The following is a 27,479-nucleotide window of genomic DNA, read 5'->3' on the forward strand; positions in this document are numbered from 1 at the left end:
TTCATGACTCAGAGATGGCTTATGAAGAGTTGGAAGTATGGTGTGTGTGTGTGTGTGTGTGTGTGTGTGTGTGTGTGTGTGTGTGTGTGTGTGTGTGTGTGTGTGTGTGTGTGTGTGTGTGTGTGTGTGTGTGTGTGTGTGTGTGTGTGTGTGTGTGTGTGTGTGTGTGTGTGTGTTAGCATGCGCGCGTGTTCAGCATCACTCACCCCTTCACTGTTCTGTCCGCTCTTAGCCAGCATCTCCTGGAGGGCCCGTACTGACAGAGACTGTTCCAGCACAAAGGTACAGATGCACAGGTCTGGAGGAACATACTGCAACAACAGGCAAGTGGGTCTCAGGTCAAAAATGAACATCATTTTTAAATTTAATTTAATTTACTTTACAGCACTCGGTCCCACAAAAAGTAGGACTCACAAAGGAATGTTATTACTTTTCTTTCTTACGTCACTCTTGATCGACATTTGACACAATTCTGCCTTGGTGGGAGTCTTGTGGAGAGGCGCTGACAGATGTCTTGTTTGTTTCAACATGGCGAGTGGAAGTTAGACCTGGCATCTACAGTAGGCTACATTATGTACTGTACAGCATGTCCTCAACAAGGATGAGCCCAAAAAGTTAAGAATAGAATTTTGACAGCAGTTGCCTCAGAAAAAAACTCACTTATATTGGCTCAACATGCTCCCACAATGATAACCAGAGCCACCCGTCTTGCCTTCCATCAATACTGATTTTGATATAGTATGTAAAGAACTTTTTGCTGCATGAGCAAAACATCCACATACAGCCAGTGCTTCTTGAATCCACAGGGATATTCTGATTAGATGCCCACTCAACCTGTGCTGACTGCTGCACTTTTACCGCACTTGAACCAAGTTAGTCTTCATCAAGTGGGTGATATTCATTAAAAGGTACTTTAAAAACAAGACAAAGTGGTCTCAGATCAGTCTGCGCTCAGATAAGCGTAGTATAAGACAAACGAAGAAGATGCCAAACTGGGACGAGACGGGCGATTCACTGACAGAATGAGGGAAGCAGGGATGAAGATATTTTGGGGTGTGGCTAAAAAATAAATGACATCAACCTCAACACCCGCCCTGGCCTCCTTATGGAGTATCTCCACTCCTCCCAAACTGGTTCAGGTAAATCTAACCTCATTTCCTAACTTCACAGCAACCCAGTTTCAGGGTGAAGTGACAATAGAAGTCAGGACAAGACTAAAATGACCACTGCTGTGCACAGCCATCGCCATCTCTGATCATTAAAACCTATGTCAAGTTGAAGTATAGCTGCTCCAGGCAAGGACTGTGAAAAATGACTGTGGAAGACTTGATTTATGGCGACACGTGCCAGTGTGTTGGCATCCAACAATAAAGCTTCCAGACTGTCTCATTGGCCGACCGCAGACTACTCATCCACTCCACGGTTCATTTAGAAATCAACTCGAGTGATTCGTATTATTCTGAGAGATGGAATGAATATATTTTGCATCCAGTCTCATTCGCGCTGTTGTCGTCCAGACATGCAGAGGAACACTCAGCACTCCCATGAATGCGCTTAAAAGAATAGTTTGACATTTTGAGCAATACATCTATTTTTGTTTCTTGAGTTTGATGAGAAGATACTCGATACCACTCTCATATCTGTTCATTAGAGCTGCCATTATCAATATTTTCATATTAACAACAGAGTAATTTTAATTGGAAAGGTATCGCTTGCAGTGAGTAATCCACAGAGAATTATTACCCGACTGTGCAGTTTCCTTCAGCTCTACTGCTTGAAAGCGACCCTCGGCCCACTGACAGGCTCTACAAACAGACTGTACGGTATCTGCACAGCACCGAACGGCAGACAGACAGTTAGCGAGGAAAATGTAGTGGCTGAAACGCCAGATATTTTCCTCATCAGTTAGTGGAGAGCAAAAAAAAAAGACATCAAGCTCACTAACACATCATTATTGTAAATGTTATATCTCTGTCATTATGTCTGGAGTCACAGCTGTTTGTGTGGCCACTTCACTGTGACAAAAAGGATGTGCCAGGCCAAAACAGTCCACTCATAAAACCACAACTTACACCTACAGTATATTATATTATATTAGTTATCTATATTTCTCTTTTTGTAAGTAGGACAAAACAAGATATAACTTGATCATTTGTGAGCTTTAGAGGTACTTTTAGGCAGATATTGTTGTGCTTTCGACAGAGCCAAGCTAGCTGTTTCTTTCTGTTTCTACCCTTTATGCTAAGCTAACTGGATCCTTCATATTCAGCTTCATATCTAATGGACAGAGATAGGTTCTATCAAACTTTCAACAGGAATTGTATTTCCCAAAATCTCAAACTATTCACATCTAAATGTACACATCCTCCCCGTACAATCTGTATACAACACATGTTCAGCGTGCTCTACACTGACTAGCCCTCCCTTTAGCAGTGTCGCTGTAGAGAAATCGTAATAAAAGGGTCTGGTGGGAAGCAATCTGACCCCGCCCTCATCTCTCTGGATGACTAACAGCTGACCTTTGCTCTCCCCAGGCGCAGGACTGTAACAGTTGGTGGGGAGGAGACTGCCTGGAGAGAGGCAGGCAGTTTAATGAAGATCTAGAAGAGCTGGTGGGAATGATGAGTGTCCAGCCCTGTCCTCTTACAAAGCAGACCAAAAAGAGCATCGCAGGGATAGATAGACGTCTTTATTTGTCTCCACAGAGAGGGTCAGAAAGGGTTAAAGCTGATTGCCCTGAGGAGCTGACCTCGTTCTCTGCCGCTCCTTTTCTGCTGAATTGGAGGAGCTGCTAAAACTGTTACCTGAAGCAGCAAAGACGGGTTCCAAAACAGATGATTTGACAATAATTGATCAGTTGGCGTATTTGAGGAACTGTGTTTTGATTCACATACTGAAGACACAACAGAGTGACAGCATCACTGCCATTATGGTATGTGGGCACCTACCCTCCAGAGGTCACAACATTGAGTCGCTGACAGGCGAGAGCTGCTGGTCGTATATTACGATCAACCAGCTTCTCACAGGCTGATTGATGTTGCCATTTAAACTGTGCACACTCTAAATCAACCTCATCCTGTGGTCCGGGTTCTGTGCCCCATTACTAGACTAGTTCACGGAGGAAAGAGGCTTCCTATTCAGGGGTCCAGGCCCGCTTCCAAATTGCCATCTAGGGTTTTTACACCTCACCATTGTTGATCCCAAAGGTGGGCGATGCGTTTTCAGAAAGAAACGCTGGCAATGAAGACAAAGTGCCAGATAGGGAGAACATCCATCACACCTGTCAGGTGTAATTACCATCCGACATCGGGTGAAAGCATCAACTCCCTCTGCACACAATGCCCCCCACCCCAGCATACACACACACACACACTCTTTGTGAGAGCTGTTTGAGGGCAGACAAGATACTAAATGTCAGGAGTACATTTCATCAGTACTTTCATTTCTTCTTCTTCTTTCAGTCTCCTTTGCCTGATAAACATCATTGTATCTCTCATATGTTCAGTCTGTTCATGCCTGTTGTCATAGCTTGAGCGAAATTAATCCAAGACAATATTTATGGATTTAATCCATAAATATTGTCTTTTTTGATTGCCTTTTACTCATAATCCATTGGATTATGAGTAAAAGGCAATCAATGCGGGAAAAGCCCATTAGGCCTGCTGTCAACAGGCTTTGCTCTGGGAAAACATAGGAATGCCTGTATTGTTGCTCTGCATCTTGCCAGATAAGACACAGAGCAACAAGGTGAGGGTATCTTGGGATTGTTCCAATTCTCTCCAACAGCCAATCATCATTCAGATATTTCTGCCTACCATCACTAACATGTTGAATAAAAAGGCTGAAAATGTGCTTCCTCAATTTTGATCATTTCTTCTGCAAAAATGCGGCAACCTGCTGATTACAAAGGCAAACAATTCAGTTCAAAACTGTCGCAGTTACAACGTTGCACTTGCTTAAGCAGCTACAGCTACTGCTCAGCTGCAATAAAGCTGGAGGCAATTAGAGCCAACAAAAGCACTGTTTATGAAAGACTCCATCAAACACGTCCAGGGGCCGAATTTCTGGGAATTATTATCTGACGGCGGGGCCCCGCGGAGATGCCACGTCGTCCCTGAACCCTTGGAAGAAAAGCTCAACAAGAAGACGGCAGCGTGTGATGTTTGGTGGCGTGCTGAGTGGCCTCTCTGTGCGTCTCTGCTTGGCTCCACTGAATCTTTGCTGGACCTTAACGAGGATGAACCGAATGGATGTTTGGTTTCCATGGAGCTCTCGCCCTGGGTGAATGCATCCTATATTGCGGTTCACTTTCCTGCAAACTTCTTCATGTGACGTTTGTATATTCTGTATGGGTGTGTGGGTGTGAACATGTAGCTCATTATATAACTGCAGAGAAAACAAGTCCAACATGAAGTAGAGGATTTTTGACATCAATGTTTCAGTCTCTTTGCTTACCTTGGCTTCAGATGTGGGCTCCAGGTAACACAGCCGATTGCCCAGCCCCTCAGCAGCCAGGCAGAACTTGCGATTCTCCTTCTGGATGCAGGCCACGCACTGGAGCACCACTTCATCATCCTGTCGAGACAAAACGGACTTCAGTCTCAGGGCCTGTGCATGTAGACTCTGCGAGTGTGTCCCGAGAGAACCCCACTTCACCCACGCACATGCCCGCCCTAGTTCATTGATCAGGGGAGACCTTTGTGCCTCATAAGTGTTTCGTCTCTCGTGTTTTCCCACTACCGTGGTTGAGGAACAACAGGAGACTGTTGGATGCAATAACACGACTCAGAATCACTGTCTGGTTCTTACAGTGTTGTCACTGTTACTTTTTGTGTTTCTTTGGTGATGGACAAATGGAGCATTTTGAGTAATCTGACAATTGAGTCTTTTCTGAATGTTTACATGAGGATAATACGAACATATTAATAATATATTACATATATTAACCCTCCTTTTCACAAGTTATCCTGTTTTCTCTACCTCTGCTCAGCTAAGTGTGCTGATCAAACAGAGACCAACCATGGTGGGTCCCTTTGAGTGGAGAGAATCTCTTTTAGGCTGTTTACGCTGTTCATATGGTACAAATGAGGCAATTGATTGGAGCTTTACGCGTTAAAAAAAGAAATGAATGGTCTGAGTGAATTCGTTCATTTATGAATGTAAAAGAGAGACATCGTCTGGCTTTGATGTTGCATTAGTAATTATGCATGAAATACCGTGTGCATATATTTGAGCATGTATATCTATATTTGTTATAACTCTGGGTATATTTATCTAACAAATGTACACAGCACAGCAAACCAAAGTACAGTGTCACAAGAGTCTAAATACAACCCTCATTTTCTATTGATTTTGGCTGTCACGTGTTTCAACATTAGAGAATTATTCAAACAGATTCCTTCTTAAGTGGCTTAGATTTTAGTGATGTGCAATTAGTCTGCTGTTATCCAAACCTTAGGTTTTCATTAATGGATTGTATATTTCATTACTTTGAAGACATTTTGAATTAGAAATCCAATATAATTTACACAATTTACAATATTTTGACATTATCCTATTTGACTCTGCAATTTGAATAATTGGCTCATATATTCTAAATGTATTGATATATCCTAACGACATAAACATTAGTATAAATTGTCTATTGCGGTTACGTATTTCTTATGCAACCATTTCTTCTTTATTTCGGTGCACCAACAGCACCGGTTACCTAATTCTGCTCTAGACTTTCCTCTGTGGATGTCTGAAAAGCAGGACTTCAATATAGATTATGATGCATTACAGGAGAGTTAATTACGCATGATTATGAACGCACAGGTGGCATTCAGCATGTTGACGCTGGTCATTTACACAGTTATCTGAAGTTAGGAGCGTTTACTGAATCCAACGTGGCAACACTCGTGCGACCCTACAGTACCACAAAAAGTAAGAGAAAGCTGAGATAAGAACAGGAAAATGCTATCGCACGAGATCCAATATTAGCATCAGCACAGCCATTGGCATCAGGATAATGAAGGACTCAGTAAAAGTAAAAAACAAATTAAATAAATAAACAATTTAACTCTTCATCGCAGATGAGCCATGTGGGTGTTAAGCAAACTACTTCTGTCTTTGTAAAAGTGGAGCAATTAATATTGTAATTGTCGCAATTATATACGTCAGCAAAGGCAGGTGTGGAGAAATTCCCCCGATATGCATTCTTTTGAGAGAACAGCTGAAAACAAACCTCTGATGCTGCTGTTGTGTAAGTGGCTTGATTATGTTTATAGTGTTGGCCCTGTAAACGCTGAATTGGACACAGTTACTCTTCACGATAGCAGAGCAAGCGGAAATCTGCTGATACGGGCTGCTAGGGGATGGGGAGTGTGGGGCGGGGGGGGGGGGGAGCTTCTGCACAATGGCCAGCTGCATTATTTAATGTAAGGGGGATTGTGCTGAGAGCAGAGTGCAGCAGTAGTAGTAGTAGTAACAGCAAAGCACTCCATTATAGTGCTGCATGATGCACGAGAGAGAAATGAAGATGACTAGCTTCTACGTGTCTCTGAATGCGTCTCTGAGTGCGGGTATAGCTCCGTTATCATCACTTGTGCGTTTAGAAGCACGTCACGAAAATTCAATATGACGAGCCTCAGGGCCCTCAAGACGCACGCAGGACACTTTTTGGGGTTGATGCTCGAGTGTGTCACAGATGTGATACAGGGACAGGTTCTAATTCAAAGCCCATTGTGAGCCTGTTAATGACTAGTCATGTCCTTAGTCATGCTGATGAATTTACATCATGACTACCTACAGCAGCACGTGACGGTTGGTGGAGGTCTTGTTTCCTCTACCGCTGCCCTGCACTGTTGGGCTTAGACCTGCAGGTTATAGTTAGGCATTGCGGGGATAACAGGTTGAGGTTATGCCGCGTTCACGTCACATCTGAGTTATCGTAATAACCAGTTTCACACATGTAAATAGGGGTTTGTGCTATTTCACGCAACTTCCAAGTTGGATTTATGACTCTGAAACTGAAATATGGTGTCGTATTCTCAATGTACGGAATTTTAATCCTCACACAATAAACTCTGTAATCTCACAACAGTCTTGATGCCGGGAACACTCGCAACTCATTAACATCTCTACCGTTAGGGATAAGCTTGGGCTCAGATAAGAGAACCACAAATAGATGAGGAAACAGATTTTCTCTTAAAAAAAAGAATTGACTGGAAATGATATCTTCATGAATATCATTATCAAAAAATAATGCAATATTAACAGCATTATTTGGGATTACATGTGTACTCTAGCAGCCATCATTGAGAGAATACTGACTGCTGGAATTGATTGCAACATTCACGGGTCTGTTATGGGAAAGACTTTGGATAGTGCTAACAGTCTGGGATCGATGTGAAAATGTTATTCAACACAGATGCAGACTGAAATGAAAAGCCCTCACCGGTAAATCAACACTTGGCTGGGCAGGAACATGCAATCAGTCTCCCTGTTGAGGGAGCGAGCACAGGGTTGATTTGGGCAATATAAGGACAGCATCGATCCCTGCATCGCAATCCTGCCTGTCTGAGTGCCAAGACGTGCGCGCACACACATACACACACCTCTTTAATCAGAGGCTACCACTCCTGTCTCTGTCTAGCCGATGACCAGCCCTATTCCACCGTCTCATCCCCACACTGAAGAACAATTATTCTGATATTGTCTCTCTCCGTCTCTTCCTCCCTCCGTCATCAACCCTTCTCACTCACTCCTCCCCTGTTGCACCTGGCTGCTACAGAGCAGGCGGAGCCACTAACTGCTATCAATCATTCATAAAGTGAGGCACTAAGTGATGTCAGTCAGAGTGCAAGGAAAGAAGATGCCCTCCTCCATTTGGAGATGGGTCACTTTACAACATCTGAAGAAACCATCAGACTTTAGGGGGTTCTGCTATTTTTGGCTGACTGAATGTAAAGATGTCGACAGCAACAATGGGAAAGGTCAAGCAGAATCAGAGTGCCGTATAGAGATCCAAAGAGAAACTAAGGAAACCTGAATTCTCACTTTTATAATTATGCAAATGACCTTAAATACGGCCCTTCAATATAATTCTGAAACATTATGTTGTGTGGTTCACTCTCACTGTGAGGTTGTACTTTGCACAGTGGTGCTTTGAGCTAGCGATGCTATGCTAACATGCATTATACTGATGTTTATGTATAACATTTACCTTGTTCACCATCTTAGTTTAGCATGTATTCATCTACGCCGCTAACCCAGTGAAAAAAGCTCTCAATAAGATCGTATATTGAAGTGCAGAAGCTAGTGGAACATTGAGCCAGTCCAGATATGACGTCACGTCGGGGCTTTGGTCTCTATAGATTAAAGACAACAACAAGTCTTTCCGCTGTCCTTCAACAATGTGAGAAGGGAGCAGAGTCTCCAAAGGCACCTTGAGATTGCATTTCACTCACAATGTCATCATAACACTCCCCCTCCCATACACTCTCACTATTATGCCTTTGTTCTGTGCAGAATCCATGCATTTGTCATTTCCACTGTGTATAAATGTGTGCGTGTGTGTGTGTGTGTGTGTGTGTGCGCGCAGCAACAATAGCGTAAAACTCCTATGAGACTTGTGTGAGTAACGCTGGAGCATATCAATGAGCAGGCCGTGATGACACCTCCGGTGTTCTTGGTTTCAGCCAATCACGCTCTCCTGCTGGGAAATAATGACATCGGTGCAGATTTCTGCATAGTGACAGGTCGGCTCACCAGAGGTCTCCTCCACAAGGCTGCAGTGAGCCAATCAACCAATGAATTCAGGCGGAGATTAAAGACATCTTCTCCTGTAGACCAGTCCCGCCAGTGCTCCTGGCACGGACTTATAAACTGACGGCTCCTAAATAAATGATCATCATTGATGATAGTGAGGAGTGATTACAGAGTTTAGGAGGCATGTAATGGGTTGTTATGGCTCGTGAAAAAATAATACTGGCATTAGGCCTCTTATAAGTGTGCAATTATTGAAAGAGCATCCCCTTTTCTCTCCAGCTCAGTTTTCTTTTATGTATGTATGCATGAAAACAGACAACAAAGATGAAAAGTCCGGGGTTTTGTGGAGTGTAACTTATTCTGGTGAAGGCCTCTTAAGTACTGGAGTGAGTAGAAGCAGTCTGAAACAAAGCGCTCTCAGGAGGAGTCTGGAGTATCAAGGCCTTTGGTTTGAAGAGATGTCTACAGCATTTCAGCGGGTAGTGCGGTGCGGTGCGGTGCCATCAGCTCCTGGAGAGAGGCTCTTACCACCGTATCATGCATTGCGCAGGGCGGCATTGCTTTGGCAAAGTACATCCTGGAGGCGCTACAAAAACTACTGTAAAGCTGGAGGCGCTAAATATCTTACAGACACCAAAGAGCTGGAAAGACAGAGAGGAAAACAGGATTTTAACCCTGTTTTTCTATGAGTTTTCTATGATTCACTATGAGTCTGGATGTGATGGCAACTGAATTGCTCCGGTATTTCATGTGGCGCTTCAATGCCTCCCATAAGGCTTGTATCACAACTGCTTGCACTATGTTACACCCAGCACACGTGACATTACCATTGCTCATTTTCTTTCATGCGAGATATTCTACCTCAAGTTTTTAAGCATCCACGCTGCAGAGAAAATAAACGCTGCATAATAAGGACTTCGGGAGTTGCAGTATTACAACTCCCATAGCACAGGAACAACATGACAAGTAGTGTCTTCATTAATGAGTCTCCTGTTTAAATACCTGAAACACATGTTGGCTTCTGAGATGCCTTAACAGCCGTCAAGAGTCATGCATCCACGTCAACAACATGTCTCTTGAAATGTGGTAAATGAAGCTTGCACATAAAGTTAAATTGCTAAAATTGCATTGTCTGTGTGCATGCACAAGTCTTACACAAATGCATTGGTGCAAAAGGGTTTGAAAATATAAAGGAGTTTATAAAGAAAAGGCAATTACGCCTCCTGTTAAGAAAAAATTGCCATTGCATAGTATGCCCCATCAAAATAAAGGCTTCTGGTGATAAAATCCAGACTCCCATCCTGCAGCTGCAGCAGCTTTCAGCTTCCTGCCTCACTCTTTGAGGTCAGATTTGTTTCATCTTCTCCAGCTTGAGTCTGCACCAAAGACTCAACAGCAAACTGATCCGAGAGTGGCACCAAATGGCCCTCTGGGAGAAGGTTGAAGGATATGGCAGCACAGGCGAGAGGAGAAGAGGGGAAAAGGGAATAGAAAAAAAAAGCAGGTAGAGTGATAGAAAAGAGCCTGCAAGCAAAGCCGATGGAGTACACACACAGCAGTCCACAGCACTTGCCTCCACTTGCCTTTGTCCCCGTGTGACACCGCTCTACAGAGTACGGGCTAATGATTCTCCATCATCACCAGGGGCCTGCTGCCAGTCAACACTGTACAGAGGCTGGCTCACGCACCGAGACTTTGTTCTGGACAGATTGATACAGCTGGTCGCACACTGCAGAACAAAATACAGCTGGGCAGTAGTTTCACCTCCTGCATGCTTTCACTGCCGCCTTGACTTTCTCCGCTCACACCCACTCACACAGAGCTGGTACAGAAAAAGACCAGGTGTTTTCCAGGCCTATTGGAGGGCTATTCACAGCGGTGACAAGGGAGGGGAGGAGAGGACTGCAGTCCGGATCCAACTCTATTTGTCCCTTAGGATCACTCAAGGTGGCTTTATGTTGTTATCATCTCCAGTAACCAGATTTAACCCATTTACACAAGTACCATGTTCCTTTCTTGATATTTTTTTCTACAGTTTAATGTTGAGTCTTGGATGATGCACTGTCGACTGTACTCTGTGTGGTATGAATTATCAGAATTCAAAAAGGATTTAGACTCTGGCATCGGTTCCCTTGGCCCGTTACAATGTCAGTGTTTACTGAGTGGACACTGAACCGACTGCCAAAACTAACATCAGCTTGATAATATATGACCTGTTATTAAGAGTTAAACGGAAATATGAAATATGGTCGACACATTTTACCTGATACTTGGAAAAATGCTGATTTCAAATTACATTTCATAAACACAACACTACCTATACCTGAAATTGCTAATATCGCTAACTGTTGCTAAATTACCAAATAACGTTTGGATACTTCCCTCTCTTACTAGACTGCATTAATGCTGTTAACTCGGAATAGCATATTTCCTCATGCATGCATATATTAATGTGTTAGGGACAGTAATACACAATATAAATAAAACAAGGATTTGCAGTTAAGTTTAATACTTAACATGTATTTTTGGCAGTTATGCTACAGTGACTTCCTGTTTACAAAGTTGATAGCTTTTGATTGGACAGGGATACAGATGTTTCCTAGTAACTAATTTACACATAACTTGTGTCTTCACTCGCCAAGACATCACTTAAAGGTACAACCTGAAAAAAAAAAACTTGTTTGAAAAGTTACTAAGAACTTTACGCACAACCTTACTGATGGATTTATACACAGCTGGTTCCTCATACTGTCTTTGCTAATGAGGATAGAATAGCGCCAACACTTGGACTGAACATATCTGCATGACAATAACTGTAGGATGTGTATTTCCTTCTTTCCATCTTATTCTGAAATGTTCCTCCAGTTTTAGAGGAAGCACTGTAAGACAAGAAATGTTTGTTCCAGAACATTCTAGTGGAGATTACACATGCTTTCTGTTGAAGTGATTCATGGACTCATCGTATCTTAATGCTCTCTCATGCTGTGGTGGGACACCAGCAGAAATGGAAAGAGCGAGAGAAAATGAAGTTGGACTGAAGAGAAGCAAAGCTTTGTTCTCATGACTCAGTGTTGCTGCGTAAACGGCAAAGCTAATGCTCATCTTGAGGCACACTACTGAACATGGTTCCCCCAGAGCAGAGAGAAAAGCAAACAGAGCTATGGAGAGCACACACATCTTTAAAATACACGGGCCAGAGTGACACTATGACATTCTAGAGGATGTCGAGATTCATTTAGCCTCCTTTAAAGGCTTTGGTAAGAGTACCGAGGATAACAGCTTTACAGCTTGTTGTTGAGCAGTGTCCGTGGCACAGAATGCATGCAGCTGCATTGTAGACTGCTCTGGGATGGACACAGAAGGTAGGCTAGTTTGGAGAATCATTCAAAACATTTCGGTTTTGTATTTAAGTGTAGTCTATCTGTAGATCTAAACTCTAATTCTGCAAATATCGGGTAAAGCAAGTCAATTTTATATATATATTATTTTTTTTGTCTTTGTTGTAATATCTCAATGGAGGTTAACGTCAGCAACAGTACCTGTACCAGTCCGATCTCTTAGTATCCACTGCGCACTGAAAAACAGCGTAACTACTGTTTTATCTCTCTGTTGCCGCTTGTTTTGAGGCAGGTAATCGGCTGCAGAGTCCGTTGATGCACGTTAGTCGACTTTCTAAGAATAAATAAACAAGAAAACACCACCAAGGAGGCGCTGCAAACTAATCGTGGTGGTTCAATGGTCCTATCCATATTTAATCCTCTCAGGTTGTTTGTGTGTGTGTGTAACAATCATCTGGTGCATATTGCCTAATCACTGTCGGCAATCTAATTACACCATACACTCTCGCTATACAGCTGTGAACAGCGGCAACCATATGGACAGAGGCAATCCGTCGCAGAGATTGGACGGGTATGGCGATCACCGTGAGCCAAATAGCTCAGGGAGAAAAATGTCTCCGTCTTAAATGGCACAGAATGTTTGCAGCTGCTGTTAGCTTTGCAACGTAGGTGTATATTACAGCAAAGACATAAAAAGATAAATGACAGTAGCGGCCCATTCAAAATGAGGCCTGCTACAGGTCATGTGAGAAGAAAGTTTATAAAACAAGCGTTACTAAGTGAGGCCCCGCAGGCGGATCAAACCCCTCCCAGGTCTGGAGGTATTCAGCCCGTCTGTGTGCTTCAGGAGCAGAGGAGCAGAGGAGAGAAGCCGTAAAGTGTTTCATTGCACCTTGCAGCATCGCTTCTCTCCCCTGGCGTGGCTTTAATGTGAAAGGCTAAGTAAGCATTTTCATCACTTCCTCGCTTTAGGCTTCCACTGTCCATCCATAGTACTGAACAAAGAAGGAAAAACATGACAATGCAACATCTCTGTAATGTTTTAAAATGCTTTGACATGAGCCAATGAAGATTTGGCTAGTATTGCATGTTTCCAATGACTACACGATAGCATTGGGGATGCTCAGGGGCAATATGTGACAGTGTGCTACAGCAGAGGCTCGCACCGGGGGGAACAAATTGAACAAACTACTTCTCACTTCCTCTCCACAAAGTAGCTTCAGTCACCGAGGGAATTGAGACTTTCTGTGGCAAAACACAGAGAAGGCAAAACAGGCTTTTCTACTTTCTGACAAGCAGCGTGTTGCATTTTCAGAGGAAGAGCCTTCTTGGAGGTCCAAAGGGAGAGCAGCACTAACAGGTGCATTTGTCCCCATGCTGCGTCCGGGAAGCAAAGCCTGACTTACATTTCAACTGTGTCACGCTAGAAAGAGGCTGAAGGAGTGTGGAGGTAGAAATGACACCTTCCTTTCAGGTCCAGAAAGTGGAAGTAGGACTAGCCTACTGTTTATGTGACCTAGAATAACAAAGGGAGCAGAGATTGCAGGTGGTCCAGCAATGCCACAGACAATGCACAAGGAAGGGAGGTCATGGCATGTATATCAAACAACCAAAGTCCAATGTCTACAATGTCTGTTTGCCAATGTTTTGAAGAAATAGACAATTTGGGGAAATTGCTTATTGCTTTTAACGAGACCCCCAAACCACTTTTTTCCAGCTGAAAACCAAAGTATATTGCACGGTTCTATATTCTAACTAGGTTAAGTGTTAGAAAAGGTGTTTTAGCCTGTTCTGCTGAGACCTGGACAGTGTAACAGTATTACATGTATTCCCTATATATGCAATAACAGTGATCGCAGTGTCAGCTTCTCTGGGATAAAAATACACATTGTCCTTTAAGGCCTGACCTGACTAAAACTCTTCAGAGCACTCATCCACATGCTTGCACAGAGGAGAGCTGGGATTGAACTACAGCTGAGACACCGCTGCGTCAAACTCTATTTGTTCAGGGACTGGTGATGATGCTCAGGTGAAGAGTTCTGGTGTCAGCACAGCTGAGTCACACAAAGGAAGGAGGACAGAAAGAGAAAGTGCTGAAATAGTTTGACTTGATGACAATTGCCAAATTTAGGGACATGTCACCCCGAGCGACATGTCAGGAAAAAGCAGGTGGAAAAACCGACATCTCTCCTCAAGACAATTTTGACTGCATCGAATATCAACCTGCAGCGCTCGTACGTCATACAATTCAGGAAGAGGCCATTAGGAGCTTGGTGAGGTAGTTTTGAAGTGTCAGCTCCTCAGCTATACGGCCACAGAAACACTTCTTTAAGTTGGGAGGCAGTGCTACCGGGGGCAGAGAAAATAAAGTGAGCAATGCTGCAGAGATACTCAGCTCAGAGGGGGAATTAAAAAAAAAGAAAAAAAGCTTGACTATCTCGATGCGTTCCTTCACCTGCAGGGCTCGACAAAGACCTAAGCATCAAAAGCAGCTACATGTTATGTCGGGCACTGATGAAGGTAGCGTGGGTTGAATATGTGCTGGCATGCATGCATGCGTGTTCGTGAATCTTCAACCGTGCTCGCTGGCAAGGCAGCACGGTGCATTTCTTTATAACACACATAGCTAAATATGATAATAAACAAGAGAGTCATACTGTCTTGCCTGGTGCAACACAGAGGTTGTTAAAGACATATGAATATTTTATGAGGTGGGAAACGCCACAATTGTCAATATCTGATGAAAAGGCTGAGACCTCGTCACCTGTCTAGAGGGAGAACTTGACTGGATTTCTCAACACAGCAGTTGGTGTAGTGTCGGATGCACCTATACGTGGAGCTCCTGCAAATTACTCAATCAACCCCGTTTCTGTTCGTAAACATGATGTATTTGTGTGGGCGCAGCGTAGTCTGAGGTAGAATAATTCTCTGAACACGCAAGTTAACACTGGCTAGATAGTTTTGGGGGCTTGTTTCTCTCAATGTGTACAGTCACTCACCCTCTGAAACCGTAGTGTTCCTTGAGAAAGTTAACATTAACCAACACGACCATATTAGCCGACCCCTACGCCGCTGGTCGACTAGTTTGTATACTTTTCTGTAACTAGTGTTGCATGAAAGTATGACGGAATTAGCAAGCTAGCTAAGTGGCCAGCTGTCCGCAGATATTTTGCTATTTCCACAATGTTGTGATGCAACACTGGTTACAGAAAGTAAGCCCAACAGCGGGCCATCTCTTCATCCTTCTAATAGTTTAGCCTGCAGCAGCTGTGACGACTGAGGAGGTTAACAAAAGGCTAAGCTAAACTATTGGAAACAGTTTGTCTCCATCTCTGAAATGCCAATATTGTAGCTCTCTGTAGCCTGGAACCAGTTTATCGTCTTTAACCAATGCTATAGCAACTCTGGTACCCACCAACACAGCAGGATGACATTTTCAAGGTGCAACTTCAGCCCACTTCACGGAGGCGATTTGTGTTAGCCTCCAGCTAACACAATGCAAGTCAATAAGACGCTTCGCTAAAATGCACCGGTGACACTGGGATTACCTTTCCCACAGCAGAACAATTTGGGAGTTAATTTTCAGACGACTGTCAAGGTTTGCTTGAGAACTCACGCAAACTCAACTCAACTTTCTCCTACAAAGTGGGCCTCGACGGCAGCAGATTGCAGCACTAAACGCTCCTCTAAATGGTCTATTAGGGGCACAGTGGGGACACAGAACATTGGACATAATTACGGCAGATACCAGGGCTGCTTTATGTGGGAGGAGGATGATTCACAAGCATGGAAGTAGTGAGCGTTTTAATGATTTTTATCCCTGGTAAAAAAAAAAAAAGAAAAAAATCTGAAACACTGACACTGTTTCCGTGGTAACAGGGCTGTCGGTTGCACACGTGGGGAAATCCTACAACGTTTCAGTGGAACAGCATTCGCTGTCACTTAAAAGGTACGTTCACAGGAAGTGAACGAATAGAGACGATACTTCCTCTTTCTTACACACAATTCTTACAATTCTTACACACACACAACCATTGAACTAGCTCCAGATGTCCGTCCCATTTGAGCCCGTCCACATAAGTAATCAGAATACATCTTCACAGAAAGCTGAATACCATTTCATCTACAGATTTAAATCTTCTTGTAACGGGCAGAAAGTATTAAATGAGCCAAGCTTTTCTTGCCATCCCTGCAGCTAATTACAATCGAGGAGGTGATTCCTTAAATTGTTTTGGGTAAGCACCCCATCAACATAGTTGGTGCAGCATATCCCACTGTGTAGCTACTCATCATTTAATGATCGAGAAATATTCATATAAATATATATAAACTGAGAAACACCGGTAGACTCACTCACAGAAACAAGCCTACCTGGATTAGGAAGAACCATAGAAGCAAAGCTTTCCTACGTGTGTTTTCGTCTTATTGCAGCATACATGCAACATTCATATTTCAAATGAACTGAAGGAATTATCCCGACATTTTGGGGAAATAGGCTCATTTGCCTTCATGCTGAGAGTTGGCTGTGAAGAGGGAAACGTGAGAAAGAAACACACCAGTAAAAATTGGTGAAGGACACATATGTTCTACTACCAGTGACCAATAGATACCCACAACCTTTTGAAGTGCAACATATTCAGAAATACAGCCTTGTATGTGTGAGCCAACATCAACTGCCAAGAAGCAATGGCAAAGTGAAGCAGAGATGAAGAGATGGCCCTGCTAGCTATGGAGGAGGCAACAGCTAACAACAGACTAACAGTAGCTGCTGGTGGTGGAGGCTATTTGGCGAGTGCACACATGGTATTTTTGGGGTAAAATTTAAAAAAAAAAGATGGCAAGAGGTGAAAGCAAATGGAGAACAGCACCAAAGCTTTGAACCACACTGCCGTAGTGCAAATGTACTGCAGGATACATGGAGCTAACTGGCTAACACAGAAAGTAGGTGTGTAGATATGGTGCTCAACATCTTTCAAACCAGTAATCAGCGTAATGTGACGTTACACAGAGCAAAACAACTCGCTAGTACATCCTCCGTTGGCAAAGTAACAGGAGTGCAACAATAATGTGTGTGCATGTTTTCTGCATGCTGGCAGTGGACCCTGCAGGATTAATTACGCTGCATTGTTGATGGTCCAAAGCAGCCAACCGCGGATATCAGGAGGTGGCCGGAGCACAAAAGACGTTACTGAGAACCTAAAGGGCTGTGACTCATCGACATCAGCGCTCTTTGTCAACATAAGTAAGAAAAATCATGATACCGCTGATTAAAGTGAACTGTGCCAGGGATCGGTCTTGGTACAAAAGCTATTGTGTCCCTGGTGTGAATAGAAATTAAACGTGTTACACACAAAGGGGTTATTTATTTTAATGTAATAGGGAACATATTTATCAACACATTTTACTTGTCTACCATGGGATTATTAAACTTTCACGACTGAAGGTTGTTCGGCATAGATTTGCACATTATTTCGAAACATAGCAAAATCAAATGTGTTCTGATTACAGGCAGACAGACATGCACTGTTAATATGACTCACTTCAGTAAATGTGGTTAGTGTTTTCATTTAGGTTTTAACTAGATACATACACCACCGGGAGGCATTCAAAGGTGGCTTGACACTAATCATCACTAAAGCTTTGCACAGCGGAGGTTTTAACGTTTGAATGGCCAGTGTTTAATATCTTTTTAATAATTAAACAATGCTGATGCTGGCAGCATGAAAAATCTGTAAGCGTATTGAGGTCATCAACGAGGACACTTTGTATATGTTTCAGTGTTCCCATATACAAAACAAATTAGAAGAGTTAAGTATTAGTCAGTACGGTCATATCAAGGCTTGCCACGCTCTGATTCTATAGCTGCAAACATAAATGGCGGACATGTTGGAGGTCTACGACCAAAAAGAAAAGAACAGCAGGGTCTTCTTTGAGAAGAAGCTTCCTACACTGCCTATTAAATATTCATGCTCTGAAACACCAGATCAATCAGGCCTGCTTACTGCATGCCACTGACATTACTGGGGAAATTTCTTCATTTGGTGGCACGATCAATAGCTCATTACAGCAGCTTTACACTGGCTTGTCTCTGGGCAGGCCTGCCGGCTTAATTCCCTCTACATCACAGGCCTATCTTATCGGTCCATCTCCATCACGCAACACAGAGACTCTGCTCAACAACACTCCCGCACTAAACCTCACACCAACTTTACTTTTCTGCAAGTTGACTTGTTGAAGGGGTCTCAGGTTATGTTATGGGAGATATAAAAGGAAATCAATACTGCAATATAGAAGTATATGTGCACTGCAGTATGTACTTGATCAATACCCTGCTTGCCTTATACATGATAGAACTTTGCGTTCAGAGAAGTCTTAAATGCAACTCGTCCAGGAAAAGAGCCATTCTAGATCAATTATATTTCACACTTGCACAAGACGGGTACGTCAAAAATAAATAAATGATGTACCAGTAACAGCTGGTGAAAACATATGGCAAAAACACCAGACGAGACAATATTCCCTGTAACGATTTGCAAGAAGAGATATTTTTTGAAGTTTCATGATATCATTTCTTCACAAAGTTATTTCTGAGAGAATCTCGGCCCTCAAATCTGCACCATTCTGCTCAGAAAGCCTTTTTCGGTTCCGAACGAAACTGAGCTATTACTTTTTTTAATTCAACCATGAAATAACAGCAGACCTCATCATTATAACGTTAAAGCTCCCCTCCTTAGTGTCAAGTAGAATGTGATGATGTGCTGAACTGAATTCCCATCAGTGGGAATAATTTCATGGTGATCTCGAATAATTATACACAGGGCGAGTGATAGAGGAGCCAAATATGCAGAGAGACAGGCGTACTTGTAGCTCTATAATCATGCAACAACAAGTATCAACTTGAAAGCATTTTTAAGGATTGTGATTAAAAGGTCGGTAATAACCTGGAAACGTGTTCTTTGCAGTCTCTGCTTAAGTGATGTGGTGTAACAGTAGACAGTTTTAGAGTAAGAAAGTATATATTTGTCTGCACACATAAATACATAGATTCAATTAGTAGCACATGCATACACATAACATGCAAAGACATAATAGATTACTGTGGATATGAGAAGCACAAGAGCCACAGGGAGACGAGAGATAAAAGTGAAAAGCAGGAAGAAATATGTTCAAAAGGGAGAGAAGAGCAAAGAAGAGCAACAGCAACACAATAACAGGAAAGAGATGCCCAGCAGGGTGTTCACAGAGTCACAAGTGGGTGAGGAGCCAAAAGGCTCTGGCACTGGTGTCACAGGCATGTTGCAAAACCAAAATTAACCCTTTACTGCTTTACGGTCCTATATGCATTTCCTCTGGTGCGATTCATGTTCTGGTCTGGCTCGTTGCATCACTTGTGTGCTGCCTCATTGACAGTGATCGCCTGGATGCAAAGTGAGACCAGTGCCTTTCACATAAACAAGCCAAACGCTGCCACGGTGCATTAGTCACAGCCCTAGTCTGGCCTTTTCAAAGTCCCCACTCCCACTCGAACTGGGAATAGATCACCAGAATCTGATATTCGCCTAGCAGGGATCCTCCCAACAGAGAAGCTGCGAGCGTGTGCCCGTGCATAGAAGGTCTCACCGCACGCTGTACCGTGGTTTTACTAATAGGTGGCATCTGTCAGGATGGTTTTACGGATTAGAACAAAAAAAAAAATTCTATTCTCCGCCGGCTCAAATGACACAATGCACAGTAGGCAAGCAATTCATTTAGAAAAACTACTAATGAGCAGCCTGAGCTACTCTAACCATTAGCTGACATTTTATTCCCTATACTGCTTATTACAAAGCCAGTGCTGCTAGAGCTTGTGCATCTGAAGACATATCCAATTTCCAAACAGGACGAATAAAGTTCCTGTAGAATATGCAGCCTTATTAAAGTGTGGCGGCGGCCCCCCTTTGCCCCCTCTCATATGAAACAGCAGTTTGGGGGAAGCATTTCTCTGACTCTCCTGGCTCATAATCAGCACAGTTTCCTCATCCTGTACCATCAAATTACCCACGGCTGAGATACCCTCACTCTTTCTCTCTCCTCCCACTGAGTTGGCTTTATAGGCAGCGGTCCGACAGGGGTACTTTCTGCTGCCACTCCAGGGAAATTACTTTGTGCTGTTGGAGAAAAGGCAGTTTGTGAACTGCTTTATCAAGCTCCTTGACTCCAATAACAAGCAACGTTCGGATGCCGGCAAGAAATGTGTCTTTCGCACATCCGCACAGACGGTTCGCCACTTAGTGCCACCTATGTAAAAGCAAGTGTAGACCGTGTCTGCAGTATGTTTGTGAATAGGCATGTGTGCAGCCAGCCGAGCATTTGTTTCAGCGGGACTGACTTTAGTCATGTTCTATAGATAAATGTGTGTCTCTGTACAGTCTGTGTGTGTGTCTGTTCCTCTACACTGAGTACTTCAGCTGTGCCTTGCTGGGACTGATGAATAATTTCTGCACTGTGCTCTGCTGTGGCACGTCTGGTGCAGCCTGACTGCGCCACACAGCTACAGCTCCGTATTTGCATTCAACACACAGACACACACACACACACACACACTCACTGTCACACTCGTGAACACCAAGCTCGCTCACTGCGCCTCCATCACAACACCATCCAGCCAGTCAGCTGCTTCCCTGTGTAGACGGATGCAACAAGCTGCCGCTAAGCCCTTTTTAAAGCAACAGCAGTTTCCTTTAGTCAATGTCGTCGGAATTTTTCTCCCCGGGTTACATCTCGGGGAAAGAAATGCTCCCTGTGAATCCAACAAATGGAAACCTGAACAGCCAAGCAAGGAAAAACAATCAAATCCACAACTCTCATGAAGCTTTGTTCACAAAAAAAAAGAAAATCCTGATTGTGAATTGGTGGCATTTAAGTTCCAGCCCAGAGATGAGGAGGAGTGGTGCTGAAATGTCAGCTCTTTTTTGGAGTGGCAGGCATGCTGATGTGGTGACCTCTATGTGCTGTGGTTTAAAGGTTGGGTGATAAATAAGGAGGAGGTAGCAGCTTTTTCTGAGTGAAAGGAAACATTTTAAAGATCAATGTTAGTCCTGGGGATAGGTACGCCTTTCAGTGCCAAAACACTGCCTTAGTCGACAATCCATCTCTTACTGTATGCCGTTTCTCTCTCTGATACCTAAAGGTAGTGTCATGGCTCTGCATTGTGTCTGCTTACATGGTGCTGTTATTTGTTGGGTGAAATAGGGTTCATTATCAGGAGATGACTTAAACACATTGCCTTGTAAAATATGCCAGGTTACAATAATTTGCATTACAAACCAGAACATGCCTGCTCCGTTTACCTCAAAGTACAGCAGGTTGCGCATCTGTGAGCAGCTTAATAAAAAGGGAAACCACAAACAGCAGAGCCAGCAATATGTGCAACCAAACACCTCCTACTGTCTCAGGGTCTTTCTGGAAGACCTCCAGCGTTCTGCTCCTTCATCTGTCCTATAGACGAGTGTGTATTTTCAGACATGACATGCCTCTCAATGCATTTCACCATAGATGAAATTGTCAACAGTGGGAAGTGTTCCTCTCTGAACAACCAATGCCAGACATTGTCCAATCTTCAACATGCATTTTCAGCTGAAAAAAATGCATACTGAAAAAGGCAAATATGTTTTACGAGCCAAGAAGAGCATATAGTCTACAGCCTGTTTAATACTTAATTACAGCTTCTTTTTATGACCATATAATACGGTCTGTCTACACTGGCTTTATTTCCATAAGTAAGACAGCATTAGAGACCTGGCTCTGATGCAGCAATGCTGTATTTATTACAAAATGTTGTTCTCGGTTCCTTTACATAGACCTTTGCTGCTGCACAGGAACCCTGGGGTGACTGTCTGTACAGGCAGTAACACTGGCCGGCTACCACGTTTGAATATATTATAATAAAGCATGTGCACTGGTTCAGAGCTCCATTCATCCAGGACGAGATTGAAGTGATTCCTGAAGAACAAACCCATTTAATTCTGAGAGTTAATTAATGGCTTAAGTTAAATCACAGGGGCTGTGCTACTGTCAACCTGTCAAAGGGAAGGCGACTGTGGCTACGACGGTGCAGCAAGGTGCATACGTAAGTTTTACATGGGACGCGCAGTGCTGTCAACTTCTTGAGACAGAGACTGCAGAAAAGACAATAGCTGTCAGTGAGCGATGCGCAAAACAACAGCGCACTCCCGCCGCCTCTAACATCTGCAAGAAGGCAGAGGGTTATCAAAGGCTGTAGGATGCGATGAGGTGTGGGAGGAAAGCCAAGTGACCGGCGATCGACAGTCATAATCAAACACGCAAGGTACCGTGAAAAAAAAAAAAAAGAAGAGCAACACGCATATCCACAGTCGCCGGAGCAGCGTTTCAAGTACAAGGAAAGCGAATGTACTTACAGTTCTGAGGAACTGAATCTCATCCTCTCCTTCTCCACCTTCAGCCATGGCTGCAGAGGAGCCTGTTCAGACTCGGGAAGCCTCCGCTGGCTCCTCTCTCCTCTTCGATATTAGCATATAGCTAATCCACGGCCATGCAGCGGGGACACTACCGCAGCATCTGTCACTCAAGCCCCTGTGCTCAAGCCCCGCTCGCCACCCGGAGGAGGAGGAGGAGGAGGAGGAGTGTGTGTCAGCATCGGTGGGCTGGAGCCACTAAGGTGGGGGGGGACGGGGGGGACGACGACGGAGAAGCCAAGTCGTGTAGCCGAGATACAGCAGCGGGGTCTTTATCTTCGACGTCACCGGCAGACCGTATTAATACAACCGTGAAAGCGCGAATATTCAAACAAAGAGCATTAAACGCGTTGAAATGGTCACTGCCTAACAGGTATCTCGTCAGTTGTCGTTCACGCCCGCCCTATCACCGAGCTACGGATTCACAGAGAACATGCTAATGAGTGAAAAGGGAAACCGACAGCGTGGTTCTAGTCCGCAGGGAATTCATGGTAGCTGCTATTTCCCAGCGCTGGTCCAGATCAGCACCATGGTCAGCACCCTTTTCTGTTAAGGCTCTACTACACAGTGCAAGTGTCGCTTCAGCGCGTGTGTCTAAGCTTAGCATTAGTGTACACGTATTGCTACACAGAGAATGTGTTATTACCACTGTTGGAAGTGGAAAAAAGCAGACGGACAAACATCCTCCAATATCAACACCAATCTACTATATCTACGATTACAAATTACATTTATTTTAGCTCATAATATGCACAAGGTGTTTGCTATGATATCATTATTTTTTATACAAGCTACTACATTATGCAAAAGAATATTTAAAAAAGCTATTTTTTTAAAAAAGGGTGATATCTGAGAGAGCTGAGATTCAGTGGGTTTCCGTTCCTTTCATGAAGAGAGCCTATAAGAGCACATCCCAGGCTGCAAAACTGACTTCTAATTGTACACTTGTTAAACTATTTAAAACGTTATGTTTAAATGATTTAACATTAAATGAGATCAAACTGAATATAAAAATATATATGAATGCACAGTAAATATTTTCCGTGGACTAAATATAGTGACAACAGCAATCAGTCTGGTCTCATTGTTAAATCAAAGATGACCCTCAGCCTTGCCATAAAGAAGCCTATGCTCATCTCCACAACTAAATTAAATAAACACAAATACTCCCTTATTATTATGCGATGCCGCCCTCTAGTGTCAACACTGTGATATAACATCTGCTCAGTACCTCCTCTCCTACCTATACTATACCTTACCTGATATCAGACAGGCGTCAACTCATTATAGTGGACTCTAACTCTGTGGAGTGGGCGGATTAAGAGTTCTGGACCCACAGTTAAATAGTTTGCTCCTCCTCCATTTATGATTACAAATGCTCTTTCCTCCTTTACTGACTTTATGACCCGAATGGGCCCTTTTCACAGCAGCCACGTTGACATGTCATTGCAGTGTAAACACAGGTGTATATAATCACAACGTAAATTACGGCCCTGTTCCATTTAGGTGGGCCAGGTCACCGGTATTTTTGCATGCTGGCTCACTGGAATGGCAGACACACTAATTAGCATGGGACCATAATTAATTTGATTAATTACACCCGTGCTTGCCTTGCTGTGACATGTCAAGAATAGCTGCGGTGAAAATGGCCCATTGAAACGACTAGGCTAATCATAACGTTCATATTTCACAACCCTTTGTACTTTTCACCAAAATTATTTCAGTAAGTTTACCCTATACGTACGTACTTACTCAACAACTCTCTGGGTCCCCACTCAACTGTTGCACGTTATTCGGAGTCTGTTACACTCACACCTGTCCCCCGCAAAAAGAATGACAGGTAGGAACTGAAATTAGACTCTTATGCTAAGGAGAAGAGCATTCATATAGCAACAAACAAACAGCTGTTTGCTATGGAAAGATAGAGTGGAGTAATATGTCTACCTGAAAAATTAGTTGGTCTCCCGCTGTGTGTTGTTGTTTGAGCTTTTTTTCTTTCTTTTAAATGTTCTGTCTGAACGCTAAGTTATTGTGACTGCCACAGCGTCTAAACAAGAACAAATTCAATAAACTATTGTTCACCCCCCCCCCCCCCCCCCCCCCCCCCCCAAAAAAATGTTTTTATATATCCTGCTCCCTGTCATACAAATATGCTATAACTTGATTGAAGACATTGCGTCCTTGGCACATAAATCAAGAAAATAGTTGAATTGATCCAGCGCAGTGGTATAATAGCAATGCACAAGTTGGCCACTAGGTGTCTCTGTTTCGTAAGAAATGGCACCTCCTCGGGCCTTCAAAGAGCGGGTACTTTCACATGCTCTTATCTCTCTGCGTGTACTACAAAGTACTACTGTAAGCCTGCGACACACTAAAACCTGCTCAGGACTGTTCAATTAAATTAATTTCAGCCATACTCGGCCCCCTCCCCTCACGATGCACAGACTGAAACCCATCACATGGCCTACCTGCAAGCTGCAGCTGCACTGACTCAAAATGTGGGATGTGGACAAATACTAAGCAACCAATCAAATAGCGGCGAGCCGGCGCTGAGTTTATCTATTGGGGCAAACTCCTGTCAGTCACGAGAGACAAGCTCTGCGAGACAGCGGTGAGCACTGGCTGGCTGCAGTACAGAGATGTGAAGAATTATTTGCCATGCCGCTAAATCGGGTAAGTAACTGTTTGTGTTTCTCCAAGTGCTGCTGTGCTTCACCTGCTGCAGGTGCAGTGGCCTGTACCGCACTTTCAGCTCCTAATTGAATATATGACATTGACGTGAAGCTGGCATGTTGCTTATGCAGAGCTTTATGCATTACATCTTATAATTTATAATAAATGTAACTGATTATTTCTCGATTTCAGTCGCAATGGGCAGCAGTAGCCCCGTCGGGTTAGTGTAACTATGCTGCCATTTTAACACTGCCAACTGCACCAGGGCTTGTTGCAAGGTGACGGTTACCCACGGGATTATGTTATGATGTAAACAGTTCAGAGATATTGCCAAATGTCGAGGGAATCCGTTGAAGCGCATGCAAAATGTGCGCCTGTGTTTGCTTGTAAACATCTCAAACGGCAGCAATAGCGTACGGGGCTCTGCGTGTGTCGTCACCTTGTGGGACACTCTCAGGTTTTATGCGGCAGCAGCTTGTGAAATGTTCATGAAATGCGCTTTAGAAATATTTCATCCACTCATACAGCAAGAAGAGAGGATGACGACTATAAAATATTGTTAGTATGGTGCGTGTCATGGAATTTAATCTCTTGTTTAATCTATGCAGTGTTTGATTTTATGTAGTTTTTTAAATAACGAATGAGTTTGACAGTGCAATATGGAGGGTCTGTTGTAGGGAAAGGAGCAGTTTGTATTGTTATGCATAAAAGAAAAATAGCTCTGTATCATCATTCATATAATCTAACTTCTTCTCAGAATCTAAAGCTGTTTGTGCTACTTTCTCACTGACAGTGTCTGGACAGGCCAGGTGATGAATAGCCGGAGATCCTCCCCTTGCAGTCCGAGCCCAATCACTCCGTCTGGGGGCTGACCACTTACTCGGGGTGCTCGAGTGATAAACATGGCACCCATCATGGAGGGCACACACACCGTGTTGCTCCTATACGCGCCCATCTGTGAGCTAAGCAACATCCGCCTGTATTTCCCCAAGAGGCGGGCCCCGGGCTTTAAGTACAAGCGCCGCGCCCCTCATTCAGAAATGGCCTGTAATGACCATGACCGGGGAAAGGAGGATCTCGCAGTGTCCGAACAAAGAGGCCAGTCTTCCGGCTCCTCAGGCGAACTTCTCATCACCCAGCAGGCAACAAAGGAGGCAGTTGCAGAGCTCTGCTGGCTTGCGGCGGAGCACCACCAGTTGCTGGCGGATCTCTTGTCGCTGTGTAGGGATTGCGCCATCAAAGTCAGGATGGGTAACCAGGATGGGAAACTCCAGGATTACATGGAGGGTCCGGAGGTTCACCTTGGAGGTCAGGTCCTCAGCAGCGGCAACCAGTCTCTCACGGTGTCCCAAGAGCATAAGAGAGCGACGTCCAAGAGCAAAAAGCTGAAGAAGTCGGCAGGCAAGAAGCTTGACAGCACCAAGGATATCCTGCACAGTAAGATGAAGAGGAAAGTTAAGAGTGGAACTTCATCTGTTGAGCGTCCTGCTCACAACAGTGCGTCCACATGTTCTGCCACAGTAATGCAGCAGATCCCAGGTACCTCAGCCTCTGGCCATGTCACTGACAGCCCAGTCACCGGCTCTTATGTCAGTGCGGTCAGCAATCCCATCCTGCCCATGGAGGAACCCTTCCAGATCACTCGTGAGGGTTGGGACTTCATGGAGGACAACCGGACATTTGACCCCGACATCGATTTCTGCAACGACTTCTCAGAGTACGACGGTGAGCTGGGCTATGAGTCGTCATTCTGCAACCTGATGGAGGGTCTGACTCGGCGGGAAAGCGGAAACAACCTTCGCCCAGTTAAGAGGTCCGATTGCCTGGGTGAGACCGTTTCTGAGAATGGATCAGCAGCCATGTCCGCTCAGCAGCTGTATGGGGAAATCAACCAGCTCAATAAAGGGGTCAGGATGGTGACCAAAGTGCAGGATGTGGAAGGGAGAGTGCAACATGTCAACCACACGAGCCCCGACAGGGCCGGGCCGGCCATGCTACGTCCAGGGACTAGCAGCTGCCAGCAGGGGTATGGAGAGTGGAGAAGACCAAGCAGAGAGCACCTGCTGGGAGTCGGTAGAGATAAGACGGGTAACCAGCTCTCTGAGGGGCTACGGCTGCCCTTATCACGTACCACCGAACCTCACCCCCCAGCTAAATACCACACAAAGAGCCCTTCTTCACCATCGCTCGCTGGGGTCTTCAACACATCTTTCCCTGCCTCCAACAGTCTCCAGAGCATGTC

The 27,479-nt window shown here is 44.1% G+C and overlaps 1 protein-coding gene across 1 annotated transcript in view; it reads right to left on the reverse strand.

Annotated features, from left to right (window-relative positions):
* LOC306707036 (ryanodine receptor 3) overlaps positions 1–22,555 on the reverse strand; it is a gene marked incomplete at its 5' end in the record, with an annotated part of 93,964 nt that extends 71,409 nt beyond the window's left edge. The window contains 3 exons of the mRNA XM_079174313.1: positions 207–311; positions 4,456–4,575; positions 22,508–22,555. Coding sequence (XP_079030439.1) covers positions 207–311; positions 4,456–4,575; positions 22,508–22,555 — 273 coding nt within the window. The remainder of the gene's footprint in view (positions 1–206; positions 312–4,455; positions 4,576–22,507) is intronic.
* Positions 22,556–27,479: the final 4,924 nt, after the last annotated feature.

The sequence above is a fragment of the Pholis gunnellus genome (genome assembly GCF_910591455.1).
Source record: "Pholis gunnellus genome assembly, chromosome: 15".
Lineage (NCBI taxonomy): Eukaryota > Metazoa > Chordata > Actinopteri > Perciformes > Pholidae > Pholis > Pholis gunnellus.